Source organism: Pristis pectinata, chromosome 14 (assembly GCF_009764475.1).
Source record: "Pristis pectinata isolate sPriPec2 chromosome 14, sPriPec2.1.pri, whole genome shotgun sequence".
Taxonomy (NCBI): Eukaryota; Metazoa; Chordata; class Chondrichthyes; order Rhinopristiformes; family Pristidae; genus Pristis; species Pristis pectinata.
In genome coordinates this window covers 38381742-38404989 of record NC_067418.1, presented here as the reverse complement: position 1 = coordinate 38404989, position 23248 = coordinate 38381742, and the positions used below count along the sequence as shown (strand labels likewise).

Sequence of the window (23248 nt, the reverse complement as noted above, 5' to 3'; positions counted from 1 at the left end):
ATGTGTCACTCGCCCATGCTGATTCTAAAGTATTTCAGAGCACTGATGCTGTGTACTGGTTACATCTCCTCAGTTAATATCCCATTAAACTATAACTAGCAACTATTTGTTAAGACGGACATGCAAAACATTTGGTTTATCATTATCCTTTCTTACATTATTATCAGAAGAAAAAATCCTTCCCTGATTCAACCATATTATTTCACTGGGAGACACAAGTAACTGCAGATACTACAATCTGGAGCAAAAAATAAACTACTGCAAGGTCTCACAAGGTCAAGCAGTATCTGCGCAGGCAACACCCAGCATCAGGATTGAGAGTGTAGAGGGAAGGTAGCCAGCATATATATAAGTGAGAGGGAGGGGTGAGACAGAGGCCAGTATGTGACAGGTGAAACCAGATGTAGGAGTAGAGGGGTGTCCATGATGGGCAGATGGAAGCAGATGGGGGAGAGTGATCAATCTGGAAAACAAGGGGCCAATGGGGTGAGTGGAGAGGGATAGAAAAGGTGAACCAAGGGAGAGAGAACCTGGGTGGACTGATGGGAAAGGAACACATGGAGAAAGTTACCTGAAATTTGAAAATTCAGTGTTTGTGCTATTGTACTGTCAGCTACCCAAGCAAAATATGAGGTGCTGTCCCTCCAGTTTGTGTTTGGCCTCTCTATGGCAATGAAGAAGGCTGAGGACAGACAGGTGGGTGTGGAAATGGGATGATGACATGCAACAGGAAGCTCAAGATAGTGGTCACGGACAGAGCACAGGTGATCTGCAAAACAGCCGCCTCGTCTATGCTTGGTCTCGCTAATGTAGAGGAGGCCACATTGCGGACACTGAATGCAACAAACCAGTTTGGAGGTTGATGCATCATGAATCTCTGCCTAACCTGGAAGGGCTGTTTAGGTCCCTGGTTGATGGGTGAGAAAAATGGTGTAGGGACAAGTGTTGCACTTCCTGCAGTTGCAGGGAAAGTGCCGGGGATGGAGACGACAGGGTGGGGAGGGATGACCAGATCAGAGAGCAGAAGGTGTGGCTGATGGTGGGATTCCATTGGAGCTGGCAGAAGTAACAAAGAATGATTTACTGGATGTGGAGGCTAGTGCAATGAAAGGTGAATATTTCACTATCCCATTATCATTCTAGACCATCCATCAGAATCTCCAATCCATACCCACTTGTTGACTTTTTCTATATTTATGCAATTCTGCAAACTCTTAAGTAATGGGAAAGTTTACAAGCTGCCTTCCTGCACCAGGATATTTTTCCATGAAATTTCCTCTCAAAAGTTGTACTTATTTCTTTCAAGTTTATGAACTAAATTTTACTTGATGTTTATTTCAGTTTAGACAAATTAGCAACTGTGAAGAGAGATACATAGTTAATGATACAGACTTGTGGTTCTAATAACTCCTGCACTGTGCCACAACCTAAGTATTCACTTAAACTGTAGAAAGATGATATTTCAGATATTTCCTTTCATCTGAGAAAATTTAAGAAACATCACATTGCTTGTCAACATTGGGTATGAGATAAAAGAAATGTCTTTCTAAAAATCAGGAAGACCAATGCTGTTTTACTTTAACCTACTAAATCAGAAGTTCAGTTCCCTAACCATCTCTCTGCCTGCCTTAACTGCAAGCTTTAAAAGTTTGAGCTGAAGAGGTACTTTCAACCCCCTATCTGTAATATCAACAACTGTTTATTTCTAGCACTGTAATGTTGTTGGTCTCCACTCTTCAACTCATATATTGCTGAAACTCAGTCTTCTATGCTCTTCTATTCAGCCCCTGGCACTTCTGAACATTTAAATTCTTCCACTTGTCCATCTGGCCTTGTCATTCCTGACTTCAAGTTTGGCAGTGCCTGATTTTAGACTTCCCATTTTAATTTCAAATCCCCTCATGGGGATCCTCCACTCCATTTTTTTAAATCAGATCTCTGCAACCCTCCATTTCTGGCCTTTTGAAAATCCTAGATCTTTTGCACATCAGTTGCCTTTCCCAAAGCTCTGGAATTCCCAATTTGTCCTTTGTTGATTCCTTAAAAACATTTTTTAAACAAATCTGCCCCAATATCTTGTCACATACTTTGATGTCAAATTTAAAAAATGAAGGTTCCTGTTCAATGCCTGGGAACTTGCACCCAAAACTCTTTTGCCTTCTGTTACCCCCACTTTTCATTTTGTTCATTTGTAAAATTAGCAAATGGAGCACCAGCCAGCATTTGCGAAATATATCTTATACTGGCCATTCAACAGTTACACTGGTCTTTGCACATAAACTGCCAATAGAAGCTCTGTAACAAGGAGCAATGTCGCAAAATTTGCACCAAAAGTCCTTTCTTTTGAAATAAATTTCATTTGCCTTTGATTTAAATTGGTGAATCATTAAAGTTGTAAAATCACACAGCATGAACATCTACATTGTGTGAAATCCTTTGGTATATTATTTGATATTACTGATTTTTAGCACAAATTGTTATGCCAACTGTTTGTGAGCATTGGCATTTTGAGCCATAATAATAGTATGTTTGCACAAAATCCCATCGGCTTTTGGAAGAACACTAAGATTTCTTGATAATTCTGATGCCAGCACTAGGTTTTAGGGTTAGAAGCAGTGCTGCAGGATGATAGGGGAATGGAAGACTCCCTAAAAATACAAAGTAAAAGGGCATTATTACTTGCCCCCCCCCCCCCAATATGAGTGGATTGTAAGTGGGAAGTAAAATGTAATAATCTCAAACTCAGCCACTTGTGGTTTAATTTCTGGAGAAAGTAAAAGTAAATGCTGGGCAAGGCAGGCAGCATCTGTGAAGAGAGGTACATAGTTAATGGTTCAGACTTGTGGTATTTCATCAGAACTAGGAAAAGTAATAAGATAGAATTGTGAAGAGGGATCTCCTTATGCCAGGAGGTGTCATGAGGTGGGAAACCAATCAACTCTTGCATGATGGGGTGATCAATGAGAACCTGTGTACGTTACATTAATGGCCAAACAATCCATTTTGCTTAAATGGAAGGATCCAATTCCCCCTACTATTTTTCAATGGTTCTCTCAAACTATATCATGTTTAAACTTGGAAAAAATTAGGAGTGGTACTCTTGATCCTTCACTTAAATTTGAGGAAGTTTGGAGTCCATTTGTTCAATATTTTCACATGATATAGATCCCCTTATAATAACCTTTCAATTTAGAGGAACGGAGTTGATGACATAATATTGCTCTGTTTCTATTGAGAAATTTTAGTCCAGTTTTTTTTTGGTTTTCTTTGAATTTTTTTTTCTTTAGCTTATTTGGGTTTACTATATTGTTTATATTTTTTATTGTTTTGGGTTTTTTTCTTTTTTTTATATTTTATAATAAATCTTTTTCTTTTATATTATATTCATTCACTAACAGATCATTGGATCTATAGACTTTTTCATACTCTATTGTTCTTTATGATTATCCATGTCATGATTGTTCTTTTTGTATTACAAGTATAAACATTGATATATTAATCTCTATTAATTTGAAAACTAATAAAAAGATTGAAAAAGGAAGAAAGAGAACCTGTGTCAGTGCATTTTATTTATTTTATTTAAACCCAAAGGCCAGGAAAACCGGCAGATTAAAAAGAGATAGGACGAGCCACACCCAAGAGTTAAATTCATTCATAGCATTGCTTGTAAACGAAGAGGAGTTTATCCCTTTAACAAAACCCGTAATCTTTGACTTCCCTCATCTCATTCTCTGATACCTGACTCATTTCACACCCATCCTTCCTTGGACTTTATATACCTGCCTAATTGGATGGGAAATCTGAGAAAATTTGTCACAAACTTTCTGCTGTTTTCAGCAGGAATGTCTGGGAAACCATCTTCTCTGGATTACCATATGAAAATCTTTCCTTCAATTCTCAACTCCCTTTTCGGCCTTGATTAACTCTTGCAACCTTAGTTATCTTTCCTTCTCCTATCTTGCAAGACAAAGCCAACCCACATTCACAAAGCACGTTTAACATCAAAATTCATTATAAAGTTTTTTTCAAAGGCATAATTCATATGTTAAAAACAAAATTCAGGAATCTCTTTAGTATAGGAGGAACTAATTTTCTATATATTTTATCTCACACAGTTCCCAGTGTTCCTGGAACCATCACTGTGACCAACGTCAGCAACAGTTCCATCTCATTAAACTGGGGTGCACCTATGGATATGGATAATGGAAGTTATTCCTTTGAAATAACCTACAATAATGGTTCTGCAAATATGTCGAAAAGAGTAAATACAAATTCAATAATTTTGAACCTTACTTCTGGAACCAACTACACCATTTCAGTGGCCACTGTTGGACCTGGAGAATTGATGAGTGACATTGTATCAACATCTCAGTTCACCAGTAAGTGAAACATCCATTCTCAATTCCAAAGAGCAGTTTATAAACAAATACCTTAATTTTATTCTTCCCCTTTTGTATGCTATCCAGCACACCTGTTTCTTTCCAGATATTTCTGGAAAAAGTCCTGCTGAGTAGTTTGACAAAAATATTTTGACTGATTTTTTTTTGTGTATGACGTGTTCAGAAACCCCTCACATTTTCTGTGCATGAATACAATTGTCAACTTGGAAGAAATGAAAAATAAGCCTGATGTCACCACTGCCTGGCATTAAGTGTTTTGATATATTAGTTTTTCTATGATGTGTATTTTGTCTTTTGTCTCAGTAATGAGCTCTAATATTTTCATATTCTTCGCATATCAACTTGCTCCTTTTAATTAAATGCTGTCATTGTTTTTTACCCAACATCCATGCCCGTGGAAACTCATACTTGAAGACATTGGCCCTCTCTGGCAAAATAAGTCAACTCAATTTGATCTTGCTGAGCTATGTCTCTTCATCTAAGTCCCACCTTCTCTCCATATTAAAGCCTCTTAATGAGCAATGAAACCTCTCTCTCAGAGTTTCTTAATTAGTTTCTGTCCTGGCCACAGCCATGAACTCCATGCTTGTGAACAGCAAAAATAATGTTTGGTGCAGCTATGATAACATGTCACTTGGGCTCTTTGCTCATCTACTCCATCATCTGCAGTCCACACTCAGGACTCTGCAGTCTCATGGTTCCATCCATAGCTTCCATTGAATAACTTCTAATAATATTTCCCCTACCAACTTCAGTCTTCACCTCTGATCCCCAGTTCTAATCACTCCATTCCTCTATTTGTATGCTTCAAAGCTGTCGTTCTTATCTACAACTATGTGTCTAACACAAAACTATGTATCATTCACAAAAGTGGAGGAAACTGAAATATCCTTTCCAGACAAGAACACTACAAGTAGCAACAGGCCTGAGGATTGGGAGTATTTTAGAACTCAGGAATGAAGAACCAAGAAATTGATTAAGAAAGACAAGGTTGAATATAAAAGTAAACTGCCAAGAATCAAAGACTGACTGTAAGAACTTCTATAGGTTTATAATGAAGGCAAGTGTGGATCTCTCACAGGAAAATGTATGAAGGAGAATAAGAAAATGACAAAGAGTTGAACAATAATTTCTGTCTGTCTTCACAGAGGTATATACAAACACCCTGCCAGAGATACTAGAGAAGCAATAGTCCAGCATCAATGAACAACAGTGAAATTTAAAAAAAGGTTCTAGAGAAGCCAATAAATCCCAAGGACTGGAGACACAAGAGACTGAAATCTGAAGCAGTAAAGTAAAGAAACTGCTGGAGGAACTCTGTGGGTCGAGCAGCCTCTGTCAAGGCAGAGAGAAGGGTAACCTTTCAGGTCAAGACCCTGCACCAGTCCTAATGCAGCATCTCGACTTGATACATCGACCATCCCTTTACCTCTACAGATGCTGCTTGACCCGCTGAGTTCCTCCAGCAGATTGTTTTTAAATCCCAAGGACTGAATGATCTCTGTACCAGGGTTTTGAAAGCAGCAGCTTTTGAGGTAGTGAATGCTCTGGTTATCGCTTTCCAAATTCTGGAATTGATTCTGTGAATAGCAAATCTTATCCCACCATTTATCAGAGGAGCGAGAGAGAGAGAAAGACAATGGTTAACCAATGATATGTTAGGCAACTGTCAGTAGGAGGAAAAATGCTGAAATCTGTAATTAATGATGCAACAACAGAACACCTTGAAAAGAATAGGATTGAGCAGAGTCAGCATGGAATTAGGAAAGGATAAATATTTGACTAATATACTGGGATTCTCTGAGGATAAGTGGTGGAATAGATAAAAGGCCACCAGTGAATCTTGTGAATTTGGATTTTCGGAAGGCTTTCGCTAAAGTCCCACACAGGAGCTTGGTCAATAAGATGAGAGCACATGGAACTAGGAGTAGTATAGAGACATGAATTGATAAATAGTTATCAGAGAGAAAGCAAAAGGTGGTCTTTCTCAGGTTGGCAGGCTGTGTCTAGTAGGATACTACAGGAATTAGGGCCATCGCTATTCACAAACTCTATCAGCAATTTGACTGAGGGAACTAAATGTCCTATTTCCAAGTTTGCTGATATTCTAAACTAGGTGAGATCATGAGTAGGGAGGAGGAGGTAAAGATGCTTCAAGGGGATATAGAGAAGTTGCGTGACTGGACAAGAACATGGTGGATGAATTATAATGTGGAAAAAAAAATGGTGATCCACTTTGGTACTCAAAACTTTTAGCAGGCATTTTTTTAATGGTGAGAGATTAGGTGATGTTGATGCTTAAAGTATCTTTGTACACAAGTTGCTAAAAGCCAACATGCAGGTGCAGGAAGCAACTAGGAAAGTAAATGATATGTTAAATGTTATTACCAGAGGATTTGAATACAGGAGTACAGATGTCTTGTTGCAGTTATATAGGGCCTTGGTGGGACCACACCTGGAGTATTATGCACAGTTTTGGTCTCCTTAACTAGATAAAGAATATGCTTGCCATAGAGGGAGTGCAGTGAATATTCATTAAACTGCTTCCAAGGATTGTGAGTTTGCTATATGAGGAAAGATTGAGTAGGCTAGTCTTCTAGAGTTTAGAAGACTGAAAGGAGATTTCACTGAAACGTCTTACAGGATTTGACAGACTGGATACAAGGAGGATGTTTCCCCTGAGTGAGGGGTTTAGAACCAGGAAATCACAGTCTCAGAATAAGAAGTAGGCTGGTAAGGACTGAGATGATGGGATACCATCATCCAGAGTGGGGTGAATCTTTGGAATTCTCCACCTCTGAGGACCTTGAGGGTTTGCAAAATAGAGAAAAATAGATTTCTGAACATTAAATAATCAAGGGATCTGGGTATGATGCAGGAAAATGGCATTGAAATAGAAGATCAGCCACGACCTTGATAAATGGCAGAAAAGCCAAATAGTCGTACTCCTGCTCCTATTTATGTCCCTATTCAGTCTCACCTATTTCCCTATTCATCAAAATCATGGCTGATCTATGAGCTCAGCAGCATTTTCCTGTACAAACCTCATATCCCTTGATTTTGTTAATATCCAAAAATCTATTGATCTCTGTCTTGAGTATATGCAGCAATGATAGCTCCCTGATAGCAGCAGTGGTGTCGGCAGAGCAGCAAACTGCTGTTCCTGGGAACCTGCTTGCTGCTGGTTCAGAGTTAACTGAGTACTCAAGGACTGGGCTATACATTAACAGAGGTAGAAATCTGTTTTTTCAGAAGCCCTGTTTTTCCGGCATTGCCGTTGTCTGGCATAGAAGGCAAAAGTGAGGCTTTCCAGGTTCTGTACCAGGTTCCAAAAGAATGTTGACATTCACTCTCCACATTCCTGGTGCTCCATATAGTCAGTATGACAGGCCTGACACTGCTCCAAGCATTTTTTTAGTGCCAACCTGAACATTCTCCTAAATGCTTCCTTATTTTGGGGCTCATCCAACTGCTGCAAGTTAACACAACTTACTGAACTCAATTCTGAGACTGAAGGCCTCTCTTCCCTCTTCTCTGACTACAGCCCCAAATTATGACTTCTCCCCACACCCTTCTAATAATCTGTTTTCTTCTCTGAGGTGGTGCTCCATGGGATCATGTACATCAGGCCAACAGGATGTTCTTCATCTCCTCCTGCTCAAGAGCTCTAGCAGCTTGCATGTGGCACTAGGTTTTAGATCAGGGTCTCTTCCCTGCCTCTTTCAGGAAAGTCTAGCATGAAAAGTCTAGGAAGAAAAGAAAACTCTTTAGGTGTTCCAACAGTAAGGTTGATCTTCATAAGTTATAACTCAGCACAAAGTGTGCCTCTTGGCTGTAGATACAAGCCATGCAATTGAAGGTTGATAAAATGAAGTGGTACTAATGTGGAATGGATGCAACTCACCAGATCTAAGATATGCTTTCTCCCCTGATGCTTGGGGTTACCTGCCCAGACACCTATCGGATCTAGCGATGGAAGCTGGATGTGAATGCTTCCATGCGAATGTTAGCCAAGGCAAGAGCTGCATTAAGTCTTAAACTGTAAGAACTCAACATGACCCAGCTTATCAAATCATGATATTTTTCTGGCACTGGTCAGCCGAGTGGTTACAGTGGAGACCTTCCTAGTAAACTCATAGCAGTATCACTTGAACGCAGCCTTGTGGGGGGGGTTCCATGGCCCCTTTGCGTTCAAAGGCCCAAGGTGCCTTTGAGAATATTGGGATTTCATTCAGTTGAAAGACCTTCCCAAAAGCCCATAGAAAATCTGCTTGGAAGTAGTGTGTAATGAAGAATTTGCCACCATCTGTTTTACAGTAACCATAAAATCTGAGGTGTTGTCTGTTTATAAAGTATATTTATCATCAGTAACTGGTTTGCCTGAAGCATTTAAAAAATAAACAACAAAATTAACTTATTTTACCCAACAGAACCAAACGTGGTGAACAGACTTCAATTTGTAAATATTGGCACTGACTCCATAACTTTGAATTGGTCACAACCAATGGGATATAAAAATGACTATTCATATCTGGTAGTGACAAAAGAAAGCTCGAAACCTACCATTATCATTCAGAATGTAACTGTAGAAAATGAAAGTGCTACTGTGACAGATCTGACCCCTGGAATCAACTACACATTCACTGTTACCACACATGTCGGCAATGTCCTGGCTGATTCCATAGAAGAATCCAGCTACACAAGTAAGTGCAGCAGACGGTGCCATGTCTTCATAAGAAATTGTATAAATAATTGCTTTCCACTGAATTGTGTTTGGTTTCTTCCAATGAAGAAACCAAACACAAATTGAGAGACCACTTGCTGAACACCACCATTCAATCTACAGAGAGTGCCTATCACTTTAATTTTCTGTCCCATTCCTGCTCTGGCCTCTCAGTCTTTGGCTTCTTGCACTATTATAGTGAAGCTCAATGGTGGCTTGAGGTACAGCAGCTCATCTTTCAATATGACCTGAATTGTTCTGTCCAAGGATGCTGCCTAACCTGTTGAATTTTTGCTGCTTTTGTTTTTATTTCAGATTTTGAGCATGTGCAGTATTTAATTTTGTAGTGCTTCTAATACCTCCTTATCAATTTTCCCATCTGCTGAGATGTTTCTGTGTTCCTATTCTGTGATTTACATTACTTATCTACCTGCCACATTATCTTTTGTATCTGAATCCTCCTGGAAGATTCAAACCTCTTTTAATCCCACAGAACCTGTACAGATACCAGAAGCAAACATCAGCGTGAGCAGCAGTGGGACACTGGATACATTGTTTGTCTCCTGGACTCGACCACCTGGCAACGTGGAGATGTTCTTTATCAAGCTGCAAGATGTGAAAAATTTAGACATGAAAGTCGATAGTACAATTTCCACATCTGTAAATTTCACTAATCTTCGACCTGGCCGTGTGTACAATGTCACAGTGATTACACACAGCGGACCTTTCAATGTAACCTCTGACAATGTGCAGGGTATAACAGGTATGTGGAAAGTGTGAAGAGCAGTTTCAATTGAATTTGTGTTTCATATCAGAAATGACAAATATTGAACTCTTTCTCAAGCATCCATAAATCACTACGATTGAGGAATTTGATCTCTAGCATTTTGCTATCACTGATTGTTAGGCCCAGATTCGATATTTAATTTTGAGGGGCAGGGGTGTTGCCCAAGAAGAAATAACAGAATATGGTGAATTTTCTTTTTCAATCTTGGGATGTCCCAAAGTACTTTACACTCAATGAAGTACTTTTGAAGTGTAATTATTAACATAATGTCAAGAAGTATAGATCATGAGCACTGCTGCATTCTCACCAAAATCTGGTCATTAGTGAGGTTTTTCACTGGGTAGTTTAATAAGCAATATCAGTTTTTCATTTATGTATATACATTTTCTTGAACTGTGATTGGATACATTGATTCATTTGATTTTAATTAATCACAGTGCTCATCATGTATTGCATTGCCTTGAAGGTGGCTGTTGGGTTGAAACTGCTAAACCTTGTTTTATTTGAATCTCAATAAATAAAACTAATGCAGACAAAGAATGGGATTTTAACATGTGCATCAAAAGTGAGGTCATTGACTATTGACTGTAGTTAATATATCTGTCACCTCCACTCTCACAATATTTCCATTTTCCTGATTTGGTATTTTGATACCAGTCCTTTGTCTTGGCTACCTTAAGTTGTTGGTGCATTTTTAGGAACAAAATGTGGAACAATATTTCAAAACACTTGGGAAATCATTATGTACTGACACTGGCTGAAATAATTTTGTACAGTATCCTCTATTTTGACCTCAAGTAGCGTTTCATATCAGAATGAGTGTTTCCAAGTAAGAAATAGTAACCAAATATCTCAAAAACCCAAAAGGAATCTGGATGCATTGGTACTGATTGAATGTACTTTCTTTCCCCATTCAGGTCCAAGCCCTCCTGGTGCTATCAAGGTGTTGAACTTCAATACCAGTTCCATCTCATTAAACTGGGGAGCACCTGCTGATATGGATGATGGAAGTTACTCCTTCAACATAACCTACAGTGATGGTTCTACTTTAGAGTCTATTGTGAAACAGTTAAACTTCACCACAATTTCAAACCTTATTTCTGGGACTGAATACACGATCTCTGTGGCCACCATTGGACCTGGACACCTGGCGAGTCGCATTGAGATGACCAAGCGCTTTACCCGTAAGTGTAATAAGGAATGTGAATATTTTCATGTTTCCAAAATGAATCATAATGCAAGAGCACTTTGCAAGGTATAGTTCCCTGTGAGAAAATTCCTTACTATTTTCTTAGAATGAAAAAGCTTTTGCATATGTGAGTAAATTAATTTAGATACAGATGAAAGTTTACAATGCTGCAGTTTATTCAATAAGTGACTTAATACGTTTAACCCTTCTCATGTAAACTATTAATTTATGAATGCCTTTGTCATTCTTACAGTTTTGTTCATTGTCCCTTCAGATCATTTTTTAAAAATGCTGTTACCAATGTTTGTCTGATGAGTTAAGGATATAATTTATTCATTTAATTCCTTGATCAAGTCTGTTTTGCTTGAATCAGGGTACAAAAATACTAGGAGAGAGAAATGAATGAAACTGCAAAATAAATGTTGCCACAGACCAGGAGGACAATTATCAGAAACCAGAGATAAGGAAGTAAAAACATGAGAAATAGGAACAGGAGTCGACTATCTTCCCTTCAAGTCTCCCACACCATTGATCAATAACTCTGGATGCTGACTATTTTCCAGCTGTAATGCCAAGGAATTGTGTTCCAGATCTAGTTGATAGTAGAGCTGTTTTCATGCCCCACTTGAGGTTAGCCTTTGATCTGTACCCTTCCCACAAGCACTTTTCCATCATGATATTTAATATGACAGGCACCAGTACATTAGCTGATGGAGAGATATTCATGGTAATCAACAGGAGGTTTCATTACTTGCATTTGACCTGATGCCGTGAGATTTCTTGGGGCCTTGTGTCAATGTTAAAGACTCCCAGGGCTACTCTCTCCAGACTGAGTGCCACTTCTGATGGTGACTTGGTCCTGCCAGTTGGCTGTAACGTAGCTGAGGATTGAGGGTCTGCAATGTTAGCAGGGTATTTTCCTCAGAGAATGACTCAGTTCAATAGTGGATCGGGCAGCCCTTCTAATTTTGATGATGTTATTGAAGAGAACTTTGCATGTTAAGTCGGACTAGACTTGGTATGCATTTATTATGTTTGAATTCGATTCTATTGTCAATCTGCATGGTCTGTCTGGTTTTTTTTTGTTTATCATGTTAGTTTGAATCAACTAAGTGGCTTGCCATACAGTTAAGTCAAGCACATTGTTGCAGATCTCGAGCTGCACATTGCAGAATTCCTCCCTGATCCTGTTTTAGTGAGAAATCAGGATGTTTCATGGTCATAATTAATGATACTGGTTTTTTATTCCAGATTTATTTAAACAACTTAATTTCATTAACAGACAGTTTGGGAATTGAATTCTGCTTGCCAGATCATCTGTCCATACATCTAGACTATAAATCCAGTAACATAACCACTGTCTTATTATTTCCGTTATTCCTTCTGAACTAACCTAACAAACCACTCAATTGAATTAAAATTAGTACAGAGAGGCAACGGACCATCGCCTTTCCATGGGCAGCTAAGAAGGGATATTAAATACATTCAGCAATGCCACATTCCCCTGATAAATGGTTCTTGAAATAAACTGATGTTTGTCCCTTGCATGAGACCATAAGATATAGGAGCAGAATTAGGCCATTTGGCCCATCAAGTCTGCTCTACCATTCAATCATGACCGATTTATTTTTACCTCTCAAACCCATTCTCCTGCCCTCTCCCCGTAACCTTTGATGCCCTGACTAATCAAGAACCTATCAACCTCCACTTTAAATATACCCAATGACTTGGCCTCCACAGCTGTCTGTGGCAATGAATTCCACAGATTCACTACCCTCTGGCTAAAGAAATTCCTCTTCATCTCAGTTCTAAAGGGATGTCCTTTTATTCTGATGTTATGCCCTATGGTGCTAGACTCTCCCACTTCTGGAAACAATCTCTCCACATCCACTCTATCCAGGCCTTTCAATATTTGGTAGGTTTCAATGAGCTCCCCCCTCATCCTTTTAAACTCCAGCAAGTACAGGCCCAGAGTCGTCAAACGCTCCTCATACGTTAACCCTTTCACCCATGGGATCATTCTCGTAAACCTCCTCTGGACCCTCTCCAACGCCAGCACACCCTTACTTCGATATGGGGCCCAAAGCTGCTCTCAATACTCCACATGTGGTCTGACCAATGCCTTATAAAGCCTCAGCATTACATCCTTGCTTTTATATTCTAGTCCTCTCAAAATGAATGCTAACATTGCATTTGCCTTCCTTACTACCAACTCAACCTGCAAGTTAACCTTTAGGGAACCCTGCACTAGGACTCCCAAATCCCTTCGCACCTCCAATTTCTGAATTCTCTCCCTGTTTAGAAAATAGTCTACACCTTTATTTGTTCTACCAAAATGCATGACCATACACTTCCTTACGTTGTATTCCATCTACCACTTCTGTGCCTATTCTCCCAACCTGTCCAAGTCCTTCTGCAGACTCCCTGCTTCCTCAGCACTACCTGCCCTTCCACCTAACTTTGCATCATCCGCAAACTTGGCCATAAAGCCATCAATTCCGTCATCCAGATCATTAACATATAACGTGAAAAGTAGCGGCCCCAACACCGACCCCTGCGGAACACCACTAGTCATCACTGGCCAACCAGAAAAGGCCCACTTTATTCCCACTCTTTGCCTTCTGCCAGTCAGCCAATCTTCTATCCATGCTGTATCTTTCCTGTAATATCATGGGCTCCTATCTTGTTTAGCAGCCTCATGTGTGGCACCTTGTCAAAGGCCTTCTGAAAATCCAAGTAAACAACATCCACTGACTCTCCTTTGTCTATCCTGCCTGTTACTTCCTCAAAGAATTCCAACAGGTTTGTCAGGCAAGATCTCCCCTTGCGGTTGAACTTGTAGTTCAAGCTTCATTTAACCATTCTAACACAACTTTGTTGTGATGGCAAATTTTAAAAAAGAGTTAGTAATTCAAGGGAGCTTTTAACATGTGAAATACTCTGTCTTCTCTTGGTTCCTCTTTTTGTCAATTGATTTTTTTTATTGGCAGTTTCACTGATGGATGGAATATCCAGGGCTGTAACACAAGCATAATGACAGGCACAGATAAGTTAATTTCCCCATCAACTAGAGTATCGCAATAATATGATTTTACTTTTGACATCTTGTCTCTCTTGTTGACCTGTAGGTTGCAGTCACTGTGAACAAACTTATGTTATATTTTACAGTCTTGTAAAAACCATTCTTTCATTTGGATTACAATGGGCAATTGTAGGGTTTCTGATGTCTATCCAGAGCAATTTTTGCCTTAATTCCACTTGATTTGATCAAAATGTTGATAGCTCATCCAATGGGTCTATGTCCTTACTAATGCCCAGAAAATATCTGTTTCATTATTTTCATCAACAGAGCCAAACCCCATTCAGAACCTACAAATATTGGACTTCAACACAGACAGCATTTCCCTACATTGGGCAAGACCAGGGGAATATAAAGAGGAATATAGGTATAGAGTGGTGACAAAAAGAAGCCCACCATTTACAGATGGTAATGGAAATAAAACCACAGCAAATGAAACTGTGACTGTGGATGGACTGACATCAGGAACAAACTACACCTTTTCTGTTATCACACTGGCGAAGGATGGTACTCCAGCAGAACCAACTGTTATAGCCAACTACACAGGTAATACTCTGGAATATGAAAGTCTAATTAACTTGATAGAATTGTTATTTAATTTCTGAAACAAATGTTTATTCTCACTTAACATAAATAGAGGTTGTGCTGTTATTAAACCACACTTCATAGGGTTCCAGTATCCATTTCTTGGTCTTGCAGGTAGCAATTTCAACAACGCTTGAAACCATTACATAGGACAGAATAATACAGGAACATGCCCTACCACCCACCATGTTGGTGTTGATAATGGTGCCAATTTAACCAATCACTGGCTAATGCCTCTTAAATGTTGCTATCGTATTTGCTTATACCACCTTCCCTGGCAGTGTGTTTCAGGCATCTTTCACTCTTTGTGTAAAAATATCAATGCAACCGAGGCAATTAGTAGCAAGAAAGTGCTCACCTCCTCAGTTGCCTTATGACCTTTCCTTATGTAAGGCAAAGATATAATCTGGGGAGAGAAGTCCCAGCCCAGACATGATATTAGTGAAATCATTGGTGCAGGCTTATAAATTGTCACTGCAACTTTGAAACATACGAGTTCATTACTTAGCCTCAATTTAAAAGACTTTTAGGATCAGAATTGTGTGAACTACATTTGAAGCTTCAATTGATGATTCCAAGGGTGACATATCTGTGATAGCTTCTCTACTAGCCAACGGGGAGGAATAGAAAATGGCTAAGACAGTTGATTGTGGCACTATCATGCACTCCAAGCATCAGGGAGAGGAAAAAGCTTGAGGAATGCATCTAGCTGCAGTATAAGATATCTTTATTAGTCACATGTACATTGAAACACACAGTGAAATGCATCTTTTGCGTAGAGTGTTCTGGGGGCAACCGGCAAGTGTTGCCACACTTCCAGCGCTAACATAGCATGCCCTCAACTTCCTAACCCATACGTCTTTGGAATGTGGGAGGAAACCAGAGCACCCAGAGGAAACCCACACAGACATGGGGAGAACATACAAACTCCTTACAGACAATGGCTGAAATTGAACCCAGGTCGCTGGCACTGTAATAGCATTATGCTAACCGCTACGCTACCGTGCCTGCAATTCAGTAGTGAAATATGCTTAAGGATGAGATTCCCTTCCTTAACTGAAGAAAATCTGTACACAATTCTAAATCTCTTGTACATTAAGAGATAGGTATACTTCCATTGCTTTCTTTCCTCTTGTCAAACGAATCTGTTTAATGATTTAAACTTAAAATGAGGTCTGATGGAAGACTAAGATCCTATAAAAATGTATCTTAACTTCATCAGCTAGAAGTATTTCCAGAAATTTAGTTTAGGAAATGGTGGAAAATAGTTGGTTAGACAGCATCATGGAATGAGAAATGAGACCTGGAGTTAACATTTCAATTAAGAACCGCACCCCCCCCCCCCCCCCCCCTTTCACTAGTGCTGAAAAATGTTCAATTTGTAAAATGATCAATGCAGAAAAATGAAAAGTAGGAGGAAAGGATATGGCAGTCGCCAAGTAGCTTGTTCTCTTTCAAAATCCTAATTACTATGTTATTGGTGCTGTATCCAGCATTCTGGTGATGTCATCTTGTTAGGTCCCATTTATAATGCACTAAACATACTTTATTTCTACACAGAACCGATGAAAATACCATCAGGGAACATCTCTCTGAGCAATGAGAACACAACTAATTCTTTAAGAGTTACCTGGGTCCGTCCATCAGGAGGAGTTGAGAATTTCAGTGTTGAGATAAAAGATTCTCGAAACCCAAAAGAATATGGCAACAAGAGCATTGTGCAACCTTCAGTAACTGAAACAGTATTCAGCAGGCTACGGCCTGGAAGGACATACACTGTAACTGTGGTAACAATTAGTGGTCCCCATCACATACCCTCAGATGATGTAAATGAAACCACCTGTGAGTACAGTATATTACAATTTGCTTTAGTATCTGAATGTTTCTCTAGTTTAAAATAGTAAATGAAATGTCTCACAGAAGTAATTTCCCTCGGTCTTATTTCTCGCCCTCTTCAATCTCTGCACACCTATAACTACATTTCTAATTTCATCTCCTACTTTGACAAGGTTATCTTCTCTGGCCCAGTTTCCTTTTCACATGGCTACACTGGCACTCTACTATCCAGCTTCTGCAGGTTTTTACAGACTCTCTTTTATCTTAAACAGAGATCTTGTCTTTACTTGGCTGAGCATCTTTTTATCTGGAACCATTGTTATTTCTAACCGTTGTTTTAAAACAAAGTTGAAGCCCTTTGGATTGTCTGTCCAAAGTTGCAATGCTGGTTCGAAATCGGCACAGGTTGTGACTTCATTTAATCAAGTGAGATTTCAGAAAGCAGCTGTTTACAAAGTAAACTTGAAAATCATGCAACTTACAATTGTCCTCAGAACCTGTGACCCATTTCTCCATGGTTTCTCTGACATATTCAATTCCCATGTCACTTTTGGCCCTTTTACATTGAGGAAGAAACAAATCCCCAGATTATACCTCAGAAAATGGAACTGCAGAGATGTTCATCCAGAAGCTGCCATAACTGCTTGGTCAGTGCATAACTGCAAGGTTTGATCAAGGGCTACACAGAGGGTGGCACTAAAACTTCTATCCAGTAATTCTGCCTGGATCCTCTAAATTTCCTGTTTTTCTAACTTTCAGTGGGGTTTTCATCTTTTTAGTTGGTTCAAGTCCCTTTCCCAGAACTTCATCTGCATCCTCATTAGTCATGCCTATGTCCAAATATTCTGTTCCAGTGGAGTTATGTTCAGTGGTTTTGGTTGCTGTTAATTGTACCAACTTTGGATCTAAAGATGCCCAATCCACACCTAAACTATCAAGACAGTGGTGACCAGCAGCCTTGTTCCAAATCATCCTAGCCATTGCTTTCATCATCAGACTCTTGCAAGATTATTCCAGTTATATGGGTTGTTCAGTCATAAGTCATCTGGCCTTATGACCAGGTGACTCAAAGAGCTCCTGTGGCATTGTTTGCTGTCATTTCAAGAGCTTATTTTTGTTTCTCCAACTTGCTATACTTCAATAATTTGCTCTATCCCTAGAGCTTGTTACTTCTGCTTCAGGTCCATGTTTGGTTGGGATATTGCTGACCTATGAAGATCAATTCACAGACCCGTGCTGAGGAACCCCGGACAGATTTTATCCCCAAATCCCTTTCAGCCCTGAATTTGGACTTGTTGGCGAGATGCCCATGCTTGCTGCTGACCTCAGAAGTTCATACTTGCCTCCATCCCAAATTTGTAATCCAGAGTTACCATTGAGAATCAGGATAAGGCCCTAAATACCAGCAGAGCCTTCTCTGAGTTAACACCACCAAGTGGGTGTGGCCAAAGCAAGCTCCAGCCACATATTGATAGTTCCTTCTCAGGTGTGACCTGCACTTAACCTTTCTCCTAGGGTCTTAAAGCAAGTGGATGCATGAGTTGCAATCTACCAAACTTCAATGGATGCTGCAGAGATCCAGAGCACTCTGGATCTCTGGATCTCTGCAGCATCCATTGTAATGCCAGTATTTAAGAAAGGAAGCAGACAGAAAGCAGGATACTATAGGTTAGTTAGTCCAACCTCTGTCATTGATGAATCCTGAATCCATCATTCAATTGGTACTACCAGAGTATTTTGAAAACCATAAGACAAATAAGCAGAATGAACATGGTTTTATGAACGGGAAATTGTATTTAACAAATTTTCTACAGTTCTTGAGAGTGTAACAAACAGGATAGATAAAGGGGAACCAGGAAAGGTAGAATATTTGGATTTCCAGAGGCATTTGATAAGATGCAACTTAAAAATTACTGCTTAAGCTAAGAGTGCATGGGGTTGTGGGTATTATATTGGCATGGATAGGGGAGTGGCTAACTTAAATAGAGGGTAGGGAGAAATGGATCACTTTTGGATGGGCAATCAGTAACTTGTTAACTGCCACAGGGATCAATGCTGGCACTTCAATGATTTATAATGTTTATTATTTATAATGTATATTTATAATATATATTTATAATGTATAGCCTGAATAAAGAGAATAGTTGTACTCTAGCCAAGTTTGATTATGACGCAAAGGAAGATGAGTTACCAAGTAACAAGGAGGATACAAAGAGCCCTCAAAGGAATATAGGTAGGTGATGGGAGTGAGCAAAATGGATTATAATGTGGGAAAATGTGAGCTTATCCACTTTGGAAGGAAGAATGAATATGCAAGTCCAAAAAGGGATCTGGAAGTTCTAGTATATGAAACACTAAAATACAGCATACAGTTGCATCAAATAATTAAGAAGGCTCATGAAATGTTGACCTTCATTGCAAGAGGTATGGACATAAAAGTATGGAAGTTTTGATGCAACTTTACAGGATGCTAGTGAGACCACACATGGAATGCTGCAAATTGTTTTGGTCTTGACATTTATGGAAGGTCGTACATGCATTGGAAGCTGTTCAGAGAAGGTACATCTGGATGATTCATAGGATGAAGTGGTTGATATGTGAAGAAAGGTTGGGCCTATATTCATTGGAGTACAGGAGAAGTAGAGATGATCTTATTGAAACACATAAGATGCTGTGAGGCTGATAGACCTAGTGAAGGTACCTCGAATTTGGGCATTGTTTCAAAATAAGGGGTCACCCATGTAAGACTGAGATGAAAGGGAATTTCTCTTTGAGGAACTGCAGTGAAATTCTCGATTGCAGAGACCAGTAGAGGTAAACCTATTTAATATACTCAAGCCAGAGGTTGACAGATTTTTAAATGACATTAAAAATCACAATAATCCGGCACTCTCGGGACTGTAGTGGTGCCAGACTGATGGATTGTCTTTACTATTGGATGTCATTCCTGTTAATACCCTACCCAACACATGTTTATTTCACTTTTTAGAAGTGGGATAGTAATATAATAAATTTTCCAGTGAAGCAGACAAGTTCAAAGGGAGCACAGGAAGTAGAGCCCTGGTGAATTTAAAAGGAGCATGAGAACGGGACACCTGTAAGTCCAGTGAGCACGGGAAATAGGGCCCCAGTAATTTTAAAGTGAGTGTGGGAATGGGGTCCTAGTGAATTTAAAGGGAGCATCAAATGGGGTCCCAGTGAGTTTAGTACGAGTGTGGGAATAGGGACCCAGTGACATTGAGGGAAAGGTTGTTGTCATGACACCATGTCACTAGGCTCTCTATCTGCTTCCTGCACTACGGGAGTATCATCTGCAAACTTAGTGGGCCGTATCTCAAATAATGATGAGTCGGAGTACAGGAAGGAGATAGAGAGCCTAGTGACATGGTGTCATGACAATAACCTTTCACTCAATGTCAGCAAAACAAAAGAGCTGGTCATTGAATTTAGGAAGGGGGCAGTGCTCATGCTCCTGTTTATATCAACAGTGCTGAGATTGAGAGTTTCAAGTTCCTTGGAGTAAACATCATCAATAGCCTGTCCTGGTCCAACCACGTAGACACCACGGCCAAGAAAGCTCACCAGCCCCTCTGCTTCCTTAGGAGGCTAAAGAAATTTGGCATGTCCCCTTTGGCATGTCACCAATTTTTATCAATACACCATAGAAAGCATCCTGTCCGGATACATCATGGCTTGGTATGGCAACTGCTCTGCCCATGACAGCAAGAAGCTGCATAGAGTTGTGGACACTGCTCAGCACATCACGGAAACCAGCCTTCCCTCCATGGACTCTGTCTACACTTCTCACTGCCTCGGTAAAGCAGCCAGCATTATCAAAGATCCCACCCACCCTGGACATTCTCTCTTCTTCCCTCTCCCATTGGGCAGAAGGTACAAAAGCCTGAAAGCATGTACCACCAGGCTCAAGGGCAGCTTCTATCCTGCTGTTATAAGACTATTGAACAGTTCCCTAGTATGATAAGATGGACTCTTGACCTCACAATCTACTTCATTGTGACCTTGCACCTTACTGTCTACCTGCACTGCACTTTCTCTGTACTGTAACGCTTTATTCTACACTCTGTTATTGTTTTTACCTTGTACTACCTCAATGCACTGTTGTTATTAATTGATCTGTATGAACAGTATGCATGACAAGTTTTTCACTGTATCTTGGTACATGTGACAATAATAAACCAATTTACCAATATAAAAGGAGCATAGGAACAGCACCTCAGTGAATTTAAGGGCAGTGCAGGAACCAGAACCCCAGTGAGTTTGAAAAGAATGTGGGGAACAAAACCAAGTATGCCAAATGCCAAACTATTGATTTTTCTGAAAAATCAGTCAGCAGATTATTGGAACTTTACTTACCTAGCATCATGGGGAAAGAGCGGGAAATTGATGTTGAGGCCATGATGTTGAATGGGAGTGCACACTCGAGGGGCTGAATGGTCTACTCTTATTCTATTTCTTGCATTCTTATGTATTCAAAAGTGCTGTACTTTGGGCTCATGGTAAAGTCCCGTTTCACACTAGATGCAGAGGAGATGGTTTTCACATTTCTGACCATAAGTCTGACCCTGGACTTACTGTTAGTCATTTTTAAGCACTGTTATCATTGCATTCCTTTTACTTGATAATCCCCCTGCCCCCTCCAGGCTATTTCAGTTCAGCTCATAGGAAGCAAAAGCAACAGTATTCATGGAATTCTGCCCCTGACATAATTAAACTCTGTGTGAATTGTATTCACTTTCCATACAAAATCTGTCATGGTGTAATTTTATTTCTCTCACAGTTCCTACACCACCCGGAAACATTGTGGTGACCAATGTCACTAATTCATCACTTCATTTTAGCTGGGGGACACCAGAAGACATGAGTATTAATGAATACACTTTTATTGTCAGCTACCAAATAGCTCAGGCATCAAATAGTAAAGAGGTTTCTGCAGAAGATAATAAATCTACTCTTCATAATCTTATCTCTGGAACCAACTACACCATAACTGTTTTTACCACTATTGTGGAGCAGTTGAACAGCAGCTTTGTGACAAAATCCGTCTTCACAAGTAAGTGCCTATATTCTTCTCATACAAAGCTGGAATGTTTTGTTTTGTTACATAAGGAAAATTTTTCACATTCATTTTGCTTCCTTCAGTAGATTTCATCAGAGTGAGTGTAGTTGATAAATGGGCACAGTCATTGTCATGGTAGAGTCTGATCTTGGGCAGTAGGTGAAAATTGTAATTCCATTTGTTATTGTATTAATGTTAAGAAAGATTAAGTATTTGTTCACCAGTCCTTGGCTTTGGTTTAGCAAAGATTGCCACAGTTGCTAAATAGCAGTTGAGTAATTAATTTTATTTTGGTCCCGCTAGTGGAGTTTCTCACTGATGAAAGAATCTCTTTGGACCCTTTTTGTTATCTGCCAGACACAACTGAATGTGAGTTGTCATTCACATAAAGAATATTCAAACAATGCTGTGTGTCTTAATATCCCAGTTGATCGTGTCATGCCTACAATTTATGCCAAAATGCCCCAGAGTTATGTATTCTTAACTGACAATCAAAAAAGTGCCCAATTTTGAGAATGCTCTCAGGGATATTCTTCTCCCACTGGGAGAAAGGAGAAATCAACTTCCTAGTTATGCAACCACCTGAGAATCCCACTGGCAGAACTTTAAGAACGGCATATATTACTCATTAGTAAGGAGTTGACGACTGAGTCAAGGAGGAAAATTAGACAAGGGAGCAAAAAATCTGTGATGATCTTAACATAAACTTTTATTTCCAGAACCAAATCCTGTCAACAATTTTCGTGTTATGGCAACAACCAGCTCCTCAATAAATCTAACCTGGGATGACCCACATGACTCACAGCCTGAGTACAGGTACAGACTGCAAACGGCTGGAAATACAACTTCCAATAAAACGGTCAGTAGTAAAAACGTACATGTTGACCACTTGAATTCAGGAGATCACTACACATTCACTATCTTCACCCAGGCAGCAGATGGAACAGAAAGCAATTCAATCAGTTTGTCCAAGTGCACAAGTAAGTATTAAAGCCCTAGTTACAGTAAAATTCCATTAATCTGACTCCTTTGGGATCTTGGTGGTGCCAAACTGGCAGATTTTCCAGACTATTGGATGGTTTACCAATTAAAACTCCAACGTACTTTTAATTCCCCTTTTTATTTAAGATGTTGCACAGTAGTATAATCAATTTTATGTGAACCCAGTAAGTTTCAAGGGAGTGCAGAAATGGGGCCTCCAGTGAGTTTCAAGGGACTGTAGGAAGCAGAACCAGGTTAGTTCAAAGGGAGAGCAGGAACTGGGAGTCCTGTGTGCTGAAATGAACATGGGATCTGGGGCCCTGATGTGCTCAGGAGAGCATAGGAATCAGCACCTGATGAGCCAAGTACCCATCCATTTGGATTTCCAAACAATGGGACAGCAGATTATCAGAGTTCTTCTGCTTGTCTGTCCCTAACTGGTGTTTCATCAGTTTGTCAGATAATTCTTCGAATTATTTATCATTGCTTTAGGATGGCAGTATATGGAGGAGGCCATTGGCCTATCGTACTTTTGCTGGATATTTGAAAAAATTTCCTCACGTATGCATTCTGAGGCACAACTTCAAATGT

The 23248-nt window shown here is 39.7% G+C and overlaps 1 protein-coding gene across 1 annotated transcript in view; it reads left to right on the top strand.

Annotated features, from left to right (window-relative positions):
- ptprja (protein tyrosine phosphatase receptor type Ja) overlaps positions 1 to 23248 on the top strand; it is a 207017-nt gene that overhangs the window by 143399 nt on the left and 40370 nt on the right. Inside the window, exons 12-19 of the mRNA XM_052029697.1 lie at positions 4116 to 4379; positions 8831 to 9103; positions 9617 to 9886; positions 10828 to 11094; positions 14449 to 14724; positions 16324 to 16605; positions 21398 to 21670; positions 22396 to 22656. Coding sequence (XP_051885657.1) covers positions 4116 to 4379; positions 8831 to 9103; positions 9617 to 9886; positions 10828 to 11094; positions 14449 to 14724; positions 16324 to 16605; positions 21398 to 21670; positions 22396 to 22656 — 2166 coding nt within the window. The remainder of the gene's footprint in view (positions 1 to 4115; positions 4380 to 8830; positions 9104 to 9616; positions 9887 to 10827; positions 11095 to 14448; positions 14725 to 16323; positions 16606 to 21397; positions 21671 to 22395; positions 22657 to 23248) is intronic.